The 13661-nt window shown below is 39.1% G+C and overlaps 1 protein-coding gene across 1 annotated transcript in view; it reads right to left on the minus strand.

The window, feature by feature from the left end:
- Window positions 1-13661, minus strand: part of CTNNA3 (catenin alpha 3) — a 1292302-nt gene that overhangs the window by 48282 nt on the left and 1230359 nt on the right. Inside the window, exon 17 of the mRNA XM_036336865.1 lies at window positions 12893-13027. Within this exon, the coding sequence (XP_036192758.1) occupies window positions 12893-13027 (135 nt within the window). The remainder of the gene's footprint in view (window positions 1-12892; window positions 13028-13661) is intronic.

Raw genomic sequence — 13661 nt, forward strand, 5'->3', positions numbered from 1 at the left:
CAAGAAGAAGATTTTAAGACATGCTGAATTAAGGATGTTCAAAGAACTAAAGGAGGACGCAAAGAAAATCAAGAATGTGACGTATGAACAAAATTGAACTATCAATAAAGAGATAGAATACATAAAAAGAAACAAAAAAGATTCTGGCACTAAAAATACCATAACTAAAACGGAAAAAAAAAATCACTACAGGGTTTCAAAGGCATGTTTGAGCAAGCAAAAGAGTCAATAAACTTGACAATATGACAAATAAATGAACAAGTCTGGGAACTGGACAGAAAAAAGACTGAAGTGAACAGATTCTAAATAAATGTGGGGCATGTTTAAACTGACAATGTACCCATTGTAGGCGTGTCAGGAGGAAAAGACTAAAAACTTATTTGAAAACAATAACAGCTGAAAACTTCCCAAATTTGATATAATATATGAATATAAACATCAAAAAATTCAATGAACTCCAATTTGGATGAATTGAAAAAGATTCATACCAAGACACATTATAATCAAACTGTTGAAAGCAAAACACATAAAAAAATTTGAAAACAAGAAGGAAGCAACTGTTCACTTATAAGGGCTACTCAATAAGAATTTCAGATTTCTCATTAGAAACTTTGAAGGCCAGAGGGTAATGAGATAATCTTCAAGGTGCTACAAGAAAAATAGTTGATTGATAATACTATATCCAGCACAATGGTCCTTCAAAAGTTATAAAGGAGAAATTAAGATTTTTTTCAGATAAACAAAGGCTAGTGACTTCATTACCACTAGACCTGCCCTGCAAGATATGCTAAAGGAAGACATGCAGGTTGAAATGAAAAGACACTAGTAACTCAAAGTTGTATGAAGACATAAAAATCTCAATAAAGTAAAAACGTTGGAAAGAGTAGAAGCTAGTATTATTTAACAATATTGTTTTCTAAGGATTTAAGAAGGTAATACATTTTTTAAAAATAGTCTAAAAGTTAATATTTTGGTTTTAAATTCCACATTTTTTCTACATAATTTAAGATATTAATGCATTAAGATTGTTATTAGTTTATGTTTTTAGACAATGTATACAGATGAAATTTTGTTACATTAACAACAAAATTTGGTGATAGTGTTGTTAAAGCAGAATTTTTGTATGTCATTAAAGTTAAGTTAGTATAAATTCAAGTCAGAATTTTATAATTTTAGTATGTTAAATATATTCCCATGGTAATCACAAAGAAAATAACTGAAGAACATACACAAGAGAAAATGAGAAAGGAAATTAAAACATTCACTGTAAAATAAGATCAGAAATTCTAAGTTGGAAGGAACCATAGAACTAATTTAATACCAAATTATAAAACTAATTTAGTTTTATAGATAGAGGAACAAACAAACCTAAAGAGAGTAATGTCTATAACATCTCCTAATTTGGAGTCTACTCATTTTCCTATAGCCTCATGTTAGCTTGTCATGTGGAAGGTGAAGAGTTATGTTCTGGTAAGGTTTTCTTAAGAATCCAGGATCATTAAGTCATCATTATTACCAATTAATACTATGTTCTAGTCAGTGATTTTCCACATCTTTAAATTAAAACCATTCCTGGTCTCTTGATATCTGCAGTAACCATCCTGGCTGGGTGGAATAATACCACCTCCTGTCATTTTGCCACCAAACTCACTGGGAGGCCTTAGGGCTTACTTCCTGCATCAATAAAACAACAAACATGAGAGATTCGGTTCCATTAGATTTCTTCATGAATTGAGGCAAGTCATTAAAAGTTCTTGACCTATTTAATTGTTTGTAATGTTAATCTGAGTTAGATATAAGGAAAGGATTATTTCCAAATTTCCTTCAAATGCATAGCTCAATCAGCATTTTCAAGAAAATCCAATGCAGACTGGTGCACCCACTATAAAACAGTATGACGGTTCCTCAAAAAATTTTAAAAAAATGAATCTGATTTATGACCCACTGATTTCACTTCTGGGTATATATCCGAAGAAACTCAAAGCACTAATTCAAAAGAATATATACACCCCTGTGTCCATTGGAGTGTTATTTACAATAGCCAAGATATGGAAACAACCCAAATGCCCATCAATTGACTACTGGATAAAAAAGCTGTCATACATCTATATAATGGAATCTTATTTGGCCATTATAAAAGTGGAATCTTACCATATGCAACAGCATGGGTGGATCTAGAGCAGTGATGGCGAACCTTTTGAGCTCGGCGTGTCAGCATTTTGAAAAACCCTAAATTAACTCTAGTGCCATGAATTTTTTGATATCTGCAACCATAGTAAAACAAAGACTTACATTTTTGATATTTATTTTATATACTTAAATGCCATTTAACAAAGAAAAATCAACCAAAAAAATGAGTTCGCGTGTCACCTCTGACACATGTGTCATAGGATCGCCATCACTGATCTAGAGGGTATTATGCTAAAGTGACAGAAAGTTCATCAGAGAAAGACAAATGATTTCAGTCATATATATATGTATATATATATATATATACACACACACACATATATATGTGTATGTATATATACTCACGTGTATATATACGTGTGTGTGTGTGTGTATATATATATATATATATATCCTCCTATATACTACAAGGGTAATATGCAAATTGGCAGAACAACCAATCAAAGCATAATATGCTAATGATATGCTAAGGCTGTTCAACCACTCACTATGCTGTGCACTGACTACCAGGGGGCAGATGCTCTGACCAGTAGGTTAGCTTGCTGCTGGGGTCTGGCCTATTGGGACTGAGCGAGATGGGCCGGACATGCCCTAGAGCCCTCCCTCAGTCCCACCCTGGCCTGATCGTGCACTGGTGGGGTCCCTCAGCCTGGCCTGAGCCCTCTCACAATCCAGGACCACTCGGGGGATGTCAGAGAGTGGGTTTCAGCCCAATCCCGCAGGCCACTCCCCTTGGGAGGGTGCCAGATGCAGGGCACATGGCTGGTGAGCACTGCTGCAGCAGTGCAAGCCACCCCCAATTAGGGACTGATTCAGTGCAAGCCCGCAAGGGAACAGTGGCGCAGGGATGAGCAGGAGTGGCAGGTAGGAGCTACAGGCGGCATTGGACTGTGGGTTTCGGCCAGATCCCTGCAGGCCACCTAGAGGAACTCCACCTGTGCAGGAATCTAATAAAAGAGAAACATGGTAATTGGCGTACGAACACTACCCTTCCCATTGGCTAATCAGCGAGATATGCAAATTAACTGCCAGCCAAGATGGCGGCCGGCAGCCAGGCAGCTTGAAACTAACATGAGGCTTGCTTGCTTCAGTGACGGAGGACTGCAACGTTCCCCGCCTGCCTTGCTGGCCTCTGAGCCTGCAGTTTCAAACATTGTAACAAATATAGACGCTAAACATAACCACAGAAACCAGCTTTCAGCCGGCTGGGATCTCAGAGCTGGAGTTGATACAGAATTTCGATTATAGAACCAAAACAAACCAGATACCTGCTTTCAGGAGCGGAGGCCTAAGAGCTGGAGCCTCAGAGCTAAAGCTGGCCCAGAATAAAAAAGAAAAAAGAAAAAAAGGAGCAGTTGGGAGCTTCAGTCCCAGCCTGAAAACAGCCCTCAGCCCCTCACCCAGACTGGCCAGGCACCCCAGTGGGGACACCCACCCTGATCCAGGACACCCTTCAGGGCAAACCAGCCAGCCCCCACCCATGCACCAGGCCTCTATTCTATATAGAAAAAGGGTAATATGCATCCCAGCACCGGGATCAGTGTGACAGCGGGCAGCGCCCAAACCCCCTGATCGCCCTGCGGCTCTGTGTGTGACAGGGGGCGGGGCCACAACCTCCCTATCGGCCCTGCTCTGTTCATGACAGGTGAAGGCACCCCAACCCCGATCGGCCCTGCTCTGTGCCTGATAGGGGGGAGCTCCCCAACCCCCTGATCACCCTGAGGCTCTCTGTGTGACAAGGTGGGGCGCCCCAACCCCCTCACCCCACGGGCCCTGCTCTGTGTGTGACGGGGTAGAGCCATAACCTCCCCATCGGCCCTGCCCTGAGTGTGACAGTGGCGGCGCCCCAACCCCCTGATCGGCCCTGCTCTGTGGGTGATAGAGAGCGGCGCCCCAACCCCCCACCCCCCACGGGCCCTGCTATGTGTGTGATGGGGTAGAGCCATAACCTCCCCATCGGCCCTGCCCTGAGTGTGACAGTGGCGGTGCCCCAACCACCTGATTGGCCCTGCTCTGTGTGTGACAGGGGGTGGTGCGCCAAATCCCCTATCGGCCCTACTCTGTGAGTGACAGGGGGGAGCTCCCCAACCCCCTGATGGGCCCTGCTCTGTGCATGACAGGGGGAAGCTCCCCAACCCCCTGATGGGCCCTGCTCTGTGCGTGACTGGGGGTGGCGCCACAACCTCCCCATCTACTCTGCCTTGAGTGTGACAGGGGGCGGTGCCCCAACCCCCCAATCGGCCCTACCCTGAGCGTGACTGAGGGTGGCATCGCAACCTCCCAATCCACCCTGCTCTGTGCATGACAGGGGGCGGCGCCCCAACTCCCCAGTCAGCCCTGCTCTGAGCCCGACCAGGGGCTGCACCTAGGGATTGGGCCTGCCCTCTGCCACCCGGGAGCAGGCCTAAGCCAGCAGGTTGTTATCTCCCAAGGGGTTCCAGACTGGGAGAGGGCACAGGCCGGGCTGAGGGACCACCCCCGCCCCCCGAGTGCACACATTTTTGTGCACCGGGCCTCTAGTATAATAAAAGGCTAATATGCAAATAGACTAGATGGCAGAACACCAAACAACTGATAGCTATGATGTGCACTGACCACCAGGGGGCGCGCATGGAACATGGTGGACGTCAGCTGCAGGTGGCAGAGCGTGGAACATGGCAGGCATCAGCCAGCGGCGGGATGGTGGAGGAAGTGAGTGGGGACGCCAGACCGATACAGGGTGCCGGTCACTGTCATCAGGGTGAGCTGCTGGTGATTACTGAAAAATCTTTGCTCCTGCATGCCACAGTTCCACCGGGCGCTCGCACCTGCTGCCAGTGCCAGAGCCACCACTCACACCCACTGCCGGCACTGGCCCCGCTCACACCCAGTGCCAGAGCCCATTGCCAGTCCCAATTTCTTGGCACCATCAGTGGGTGTGAGCGATAGCTGCTGTCCCGGATCGCCCCTGAGGGCTTCTCCACCTCCCTCTGCTCCTAAGGGGCAATCAGGACAGCAGCCGCCACTTGCACCCGCTACTGGCGCTGGCCCAATTGCTCCGCACTATCAGCAGGTATGATTGGGATGTGGCCATCAGTGTGTGGGAGCAGTGGTGGCGGGAGCAGGACTGCCAGCAGACAGGGGAGGGGGAGGCGTGGTAAGAGGGGCCAGGTGGAGGCTTGGGGATGGGCCGAGACCCACCCCTGTGCCCACTGCAGCCTCGTGGCCCAAAGTTCCTTTAAAGGTGCACGAATTTGTGCACTGGGCTCTTAGTATGTGTGTGTGTATATGTATATAAAATAAATAAACAAAATTGGAACTCATAGATACAGAAAACATACAGATGGTTGCCAGAGGTTAGGGGACTTAGGAGACTGGGTGAAAGGTGGAGGAATTAAGGAGTACAAATATATAGTTACAAAATGGTCAGGGATGTCAAGTACAGCATATAGAATACAGTCAATAATATTGTAATTATGTATGGTGCCAGGTGTATACTGGAAATATCAGGGGAAATACTTTGTAAAGTATATTATGGCTAACCACTACGTTTTATACCTGAAATTGGTACAAAATAATATTGAATGTACACTGTAATTGAAAAAGAAATTTAAAAAAAGGAAATCTAATCCATTGTGATATCAGTTTACCTAGCTACCAAGAGAACTGAGTCCACTTTACTACAATACAATAAAACAAGAAAACAGCATTCCCACAACTTCTTTTCAAAATATATTAATTACTAAGGGCCAATTACTTCCATTGCCTCCTAACATTCCACAAACACACAAACATAACAGTCTAGAGTTGTGTTTATTTGTAAAGTATATTTTTCTCTCTACTTTTACTTCTGGCCCTTCTCTGCATTCTCTCCTCTTCTTCATTTCTTTCACCTCTTCCCATTCCATATCATATATCTCCCTGCCCCTTTTTAAAAACTATAAATACTTCAGCTAATTTTCTAAATCTTTAGTTTTTCTGATTTTCCTGATGACTGCCAATGATTGCAATAAGTTCAGAAAGCTCATTAAATAATTCCCTTAATGCCTTAACGTGGCAAGCACATTAACCTACTAAGTCATTCTGTATGTGCTTGATTGCCTGGGCTCTGCAGGCCCTAGTGGCTCTTTTGGTCGATAGCTGTATTGTTGCTGTTTCTTTTCATTCCTAATTGAATGCACACTGCCCCTTGACTTCTGCTGATGCTAAGTTGCAGTTGTTGGCAAATTTTCAATCTTGCTGATCTCCCCGCCCCCCCCCCCAACTGATTAGTTTTATTTATTTATTCAATCTTTAAAATTGTGACTTTGGCACACTTGCCTGAGGGTAAGAGAGCACACACAATTAAATACATTAAAGGAAATGTAAAAACATGGTGATTACATAATTCATCAGTTTTAAGTAGTATAAAAAGGTGTTGGCCTAAAACCTTAACACCGAGGAAAGGTTAATTTTAAGAGTTTCAAACCATTTAAATTATTTTCTCCTCTTAAATTTTATTTTTTATATAGACAGGATAGAATATAATAATATTTACTTTTTATGGTGAGGCACCTTTCACAAAGTATAATAACTTCCACAATTAGCACTAGGCATAAGGACACTAGAGAAACAACTGATAGAGTATTTATAGGAGAGCCCTAGGTGACCCACGTACATTTTAATATTCTTGAGGTTATATCATTTTTATTCTATTGCTAAATGGGTACATTAATAAGTTAAGGTGTCTGAAAAGTGATCTGCAACAGTATGTTAATTAGATAGTTCTGCCATGTTTTGCTATCATTTTTCCATTTAATAATGATAGCGTTGGAAGGCTATGCTGGCTTCATTTTCATGTGACTGAATGATAACCTGAAGGTCCCTCATCTAGGCCAGGTCTTGAAGCTCAGCTCTGGTAGAACAATGTGTAGCATACAGTATATCTGATTACTATCTCAAGTCATCACTGTTCACTTGGATTATTTCCTCTTCTAAGCAGTATCGAAAAGTGACTGAACATATGGGCATCTTTACTTTGTTCCTTTGCTAAAATGAAACTGTGGATATAGCACTCAGGTCTTAATCTCAACAGAAAACTCCTCCTCCTATTTTACCAAAAATATGGGACCCATCAGCAAGAAATTCTTCAACTTCCTATTTATCTGTATCTAAGTGTATTTATAGCTTTATTTATCTTTATACTGGCTCAGAAGAGGGTTTTGTTTTGTTTTCTGTTTTTGTTTTGTGTTTTTTTTAAACCAAACCTAGTCTTTCTGTTTTCCTAATTCCATTCTTAACACTTTATTCTGTGAGTTATATTTCTAATTTTTCATAGATTCATTCTTTTCTAGTTTCTTCTGGTCTTTACCTAATACTTTTTCAATTATTGCCATGTTAAAAAGTACATAAATAAAAATGTTAACAAAACAAAGGAAAAATAAGGAAAAGAAACTTTGAGTAATTCCGTCTACTCCTTAAAAATCGTTCTCCCTCTCTCTTCATTCTCTTACTCTTTATTTCTTCTTCCTTCCAGATACAAACTGTTGGAAAATTTAGTCTATTTTACCATCTTTGCTCTGTTACTGCATCATAAGCATTCAGCCCGATATGGTCTAATTTTTGCCTACATCATATTACTAATACTGTTTTGGAAAAGTATATGAAGTTCCAATATGCACTTTGAAGGTACAGCAGCCAATGTCTATAAATAATGCAGAAATTTTATGTTGATCAGCCTTAATCACTCAAAAATATCCAGAAACCATATAGTCTAGTGGAAAATATGCATAAAAGCAGATAATTACAACATATGTGAGTACTGCTGTGATTTGGGTAATCATAGATGGATACGATAGAAATTGCTATCCATTCTCTCTTCACAGAAACAAAACCGATTTAATTGGAGAAAGCAATGTGCCCAGATTAAAACACAAACAAATTTTACGTTTTGCAGCATCCCTTGCAGTTAAGTCTAGCTATACAATTAAGTTCTAGAGAATAATATTCAAAAAAAAAATCACTAGGAAGAAACTTAAAAAGATGTAACAAATGCTTGTTTCTGTTTATCTGTCTGGAATATCAAAACCATAGTAGAGCTAGAGAAGCCATATTTCGACTTTGATAGAAATGAAAGCCAGAAACCAAGGACAGTAAAGCAAAAAGAGAAAAATGCCCGATTCCCTGATGACTTTGTGAGGCTGCCATTACAGTCCTGGGTTACCCATTCTCAGATTTTATGGAGATAGTAAACGCCCAATATGTTTAAACTGCCACAACCAGTCTCTGTATCTCCTACATTAGAATCCCTTGCATGTAGAAAAGTTTTCTGGATCTCCTTCTGAGTTATACTTTGTTTTATTCACTAATTTCACTGGATGGTCCCATCTATTTCTCCTTCATACTTCTCTCCTGAGTTTCATAACCACATAGCCATTTTCCTAGACCTTTGTCTTAGAATGCCCCTTAATCACTTAAATTTAACAAGCAAAACCTGAATGAATTTCCTAATCTGCTCTTCCTTCTACATATAGCTTTTGGTTAATGATGCCACTGTTGAGTAAGTTACAAATCTCAAAACCTTGGGGTAAATCAATTCTTTCTTCTTCAACCTTAACATTTAATAGATCATTGACTCTAATAACTTCTACCTCAGAAGATTTTTCATGCATGAATATACTGCTCTCCATTCTCACTAATGTTGCCTTTATCTATGTCCTCACTGTTACTCTTAGATTATTTAAAAAAATAATTCCTAAACAGGCCTCTATCTTCCAATCCCTTCCTTGCCTTTTCTAGCTCTCACCACCTTGTCAAAAACAGTTAACTTCCAGCCCTGGCTGGTGTGGCTCAGTTAGTTGGAGTGTAGTCCCTTGTACCAAAGGGTGTTGGGTTCGATTCCTGATAGGGGCACATACCCAAGTTGTGGGTTTGAACACCAGTCATGGTTCATGCAGGAGGCAACAAATCTTATGTTTTTCTCTCACATCCATGTCTGTCTGTCTATCTGTCTCTCTCTCCCCCCACCCCCTCTTCCTCTCTCTGGAATCAATTTAAGAACATGTTTTTTAAAAGCAGCTAACTTCTAAACAGAGGGATCTGTTTATGCCCATCTCAAACTTAAACTTTTTCCCATTCCTCTCAATTGCCTGCAGTGTTAGATTAATGCCATAAATGGTTCTTCTGAAACAGTTCCAATTTTGTTTTCAGGTTCTCTTCTATTCCCCACCCTCCCAGTACACACACCAACAGTACCCAGAAAGGGTACTGGGTACTGGGTGCAGTAGGATCTCGGGTTACGTCGGAGACCCGTTCCTGCGGCGTGACATAACCTGATTCTTGCTGTAAGTCGGAACCCACCTACATAAGCACCTACGTCACTCACATGGAGCACAGACACAGCAGGAATGAAGTGAAACAGTAAAAACAATTTAAAAGAAAGATAACAATTCCTGACCTTCACTTGTGGTAAATAAATGATAAAAAACATAAAGCACATAGGTACATACATTGAAATGATGAACTTTTGTTTTTATAAATAAAAGGGAGATGGCGACGGAACCACGAAACGACATACATTGAATCTGACGTAACCCTAGGACTGCCTGTATAACTGTTTCCAGTCACATCAGACCTTTTGGTGTTTCTATAAAATTCCTTATTTCCTTTTCTTTCAATTGTTCCATGTACCTTGGACTCTTTTCCTCTCCTTTCCCCATAAATAAACATTTGATTTTTCTTTTTAACCAAGGTACAGTTTAATTAGTCAAGCCTCTTTTGGGGCATTCTCTTGCCCACTTGCCAAATCAATGGGATTATTTCCTCACGCCTTACTAAGTGCTTTTGGGTAAACTACTGTTATATAGTTTATTATATTGTTTTGGAGTCATTTTTGTACATCTGAGTGTTTTATATGTGCATCTTTGAGTATTTTGAAGGCGGTACCATCTATTCATAGTTTCATCCCCCAGATGGTCTACGGTGCTGGGGTTTTGGACTAATCACACTTTGGTTTCCTAGTAATTAAAACATGTAATTTCAGGATAAGTGCTTGCAGATATAAAAAGGATTAGAAAAATAATTTTAATGACATTTTCTATTATGAGAATGGTTTTAAAATTCTTCTGCTCTAAATTCATCTTCTTTACCCTATATCCTAATACACTAGCCTAGACCCAGAAATCAGTCTACTCATTAACCCCAGAAATGCATTCCACTTACTTCTTCTTAACCAAATATATTTTCTAAAAATAGGATTTCATGAACCTGATTCTGGAATGCAAACTTTATTTAGTGATCTTTGAATCATCTGTAGTTTTGAGTACAATTTTCTGTAATTTGTAATGAGTTTCCTTGCTTTAGAAACATGCTTGTTATTTTTCAGAAGATTTTATGGGGGAAAAAGGGTGACCTAGATAAGATCTTCTCAATTTAAAGGAAAAAACGAAAAAGAACAAGACTAGAACTCAGGGTCACGGAGAGATGGAAGAAGTGTGCTTTGGCACGTACAAATGAAATGTATTTTCAAAGCTTTCCAGGATCGACCAGCAAGCAGATGGCAGTAAAGCATGTAAGAGGGGGCGTGCTCCTATTTTGAGATTTATTTTTTTTCTCATGGGAAATTATGGGCGAAATGATGACAAATAGTTTTGGATTTGCAATGCTATTTCTCATTTTATATAACAACTCAGCTTTTAAATAGTAAATCATGAATTCTAAGTGGCTCATGCCTCATCTTTCTGTAAAATATGTAAAGTTCATGAATTGGAATCATCATATCAAACAGGAAGGAATACAAACTCAATTCATATACCTGATGGAAATTATATTTTGGAGGGACAATTAATAGTAATATATTTCAGCAGTAATCTATAGGCTGAACTTCTATCAAGTTTTTTGAAAGCTCAGCTTCAGGCAACATGAAAAATTAGCATATAATTAAATCATAAAATTTACATGGACTATACCATGTGAATGATGGTGAGTGTGTGAAAATAAGAAAAGTAAATAGCTTGCCAAAACCGGTTTGGCTCAGTGGATAGAGCGTCGGCCTGCGGACTGAAAGGTCCCAGGTTCGATTCCGGTCAAGGGCATGTACCTGGGTTGCGGGCACATCCCCTGTGGGGGATGTGCAGGAGGCGGCTGATCGATGTTTCTCTCTCATCGATGTTTCTCTCTCATCGATGTTTCTGACTCTCTATCTCTCTCCCTTCCTCTCTGTCAAAAATCAATAAAATATATTTAAAAAAAAAAAAAAAAGAAAAGTAAATAGCAGACTTTGGTGTAAATACTTTTTACACATCTAAAGTATTATAATGTTGAGAAAATGAAGACTAAATGTCTAATACAGAATAAAGATACAGTATTTTAAAATGCATATATGTAATAAAATACACATGCTGTGTCTATCTGTGCATGCCTATAAACATGTATGTATTCATACACACATATTTTCTGTGTGTATAGATTGTGACAATTTAAAATATACTTTCCTTTGAAAACTGAAAGGATACCAATCTTGTATAGGTTGTGTTGATTTATAAATTCTTTTGCAAAATATAAATGTAAAAAAAAACACCAATTTGTTTACCTTTAATAATAACTACACATAATTTCCAAATTACTCACTTTTGATTTGTGCTCTTCACTTTCATCATACATTCCAAGTTGCCCATCTGAATAGAGAAGGCATAGGTCTTTGAAGGTAAACCCCAATTCTGGCATTTACTAGTATGACCGCTGAGAAGCTATTTAACCTTTCTAAATTTCATTTTTTTCAAGTATTAGAGTAAACGAAACAAGCCAATAAACAATCTAGGAGGCATACTGTTGTGAAGATAAAAGACAGGCAAGAAACAGTCTATGGGGCTTAGTTCCCTGCCCTCTAGTCTTAATGGTAATTCTTTGCTTGCATTTTTGTAACTATGTTCTTTTAAGAATGTTAGCTCACTGCGGGAGAGTCCAAAGTCAGGCTATTGAGGTCCTAAACATTTCAAATTTATAAGTATACTGTTATCATTTTTACAAAATTTGTCTTCATGAATGTAAGTTCCCATAACATTCATGATGTTTCACTTTAACTTAAATTTATAATCTTGTTCCATGTCCTTCTCAGAGTCACTGATAACTGAATCCAATACTGATATAAAATATTTTATTACCATACCCACTCTAAAGAAATATTATACTGTTATTAAAAATGAGTAGAAAAGTTAGATGTTATTTCTACCATGGTCATTTTATAGCAGACTGAAACTCAGGGTCACCAAAGAATTCATGAAAGTTCATCTAAATCTATAATGTTCTATCATATCCCACTTCTAAAATTATATATGGAAATAAATCTTTCAAAGCCTGCATTTCTATGTTATGGTGGGAATATAAATTAATCATAAAATTATTTTAACTTTCAATGCCATATGAATTTCATTTTATGAAAATTATAGGGTTCGATTCAGAGTTCCGTCTGTACTCTTTCTGAAGTCTGAAAATCATGCTCTAAGTATTATTTCTCACCCAAGTGTCTTATAAAACATGATTCATTCTAGTATCTCTGAAGTAAATAAAAATAAGTTGTACCTATGTAGCATATCTTTAAGAAATCTGGTAAGATTTCTCACTAGTTTACATGCAACTTTTTACACTCCAATTGAGTTGTTAACCTACATGGACATGTAAGATTTGGTGGAATAAGGAGGTTTTAAGCATCTTCTACAATATGATATTAGTTCTGGGCAGTACTCACAGCTGACATGATGAGCTCTCCCCCCAGGCTCTGGATCTCAGCTTTAACTTGGCTGCAGATTTTCAGTTGGTGAGAGTAGAATTTAATCTGTTCTAGATAAGCCAGCAAGTCCTGTTTGCATGATGGATCTGGACACTAAATATGCATAAAAGATAAAAGTGAAAATAGCAAAATTAATAATAACTAGATCAAAGTGAGGAAATATTGACATTTCAAGTGACTTATAAGCAATTTTATTTTCATTGAGCTCTAATTCTCAGACGAAGGCCATGCTTCCTCCATTAGAGGAGTTTATTCATGTTTTGACCTTAATTACTTCAGCACAGACAAAAGAAAGATTAAAGAAATATCCAAACATGAAGAGGTACATAAAATAATGCATTTAATTTATGATAAGGTTAGAAGTGTTCAGATTATATTTTTAGGTAAATCCAAGATAAATGCAATTATTCCTTTAACCTAGAGTTGCAATTAGAACACTCTTCTGAACTCATAATTCTGCATTGTCTGTGCTTTGTTATTTACATGAGCATAAAAAATCATCTGCAACAAACTATATATTATGTTCTCTTAATTTCAACATTTAATGCTCTTAGCTATTACAACAAAAGAAATCAGTCCACCTTAAATAACAGCTGTGGATCTACCTGGAGCTAAGAAACAGAAGGCATGCATCCATGTTTTATAGATGTGCTAAATTTCTTTACCTATGTTATATTCACTTCTGTAAGGAACTATCTGGAATACAGCTTTGAGCTTCATCATAACA

Source organism: Myotis myotis, unplaced genomic scaffold, assembly GCF_014108235.1.
Source record: "Myotis myotis isolate mMyoMyo1 unplaced genomic scaffold, mMyoMyo1.p scaffold_m19_p_15, whole genome shotgun sequence".
Classification (NCBI taxonomy): domain Eukaryota; kingdom Metazoa; phylum Chordata; class Mammalia; order Chiroptera; family Vespertilionidae; genus Myotis; species Myotis myotis.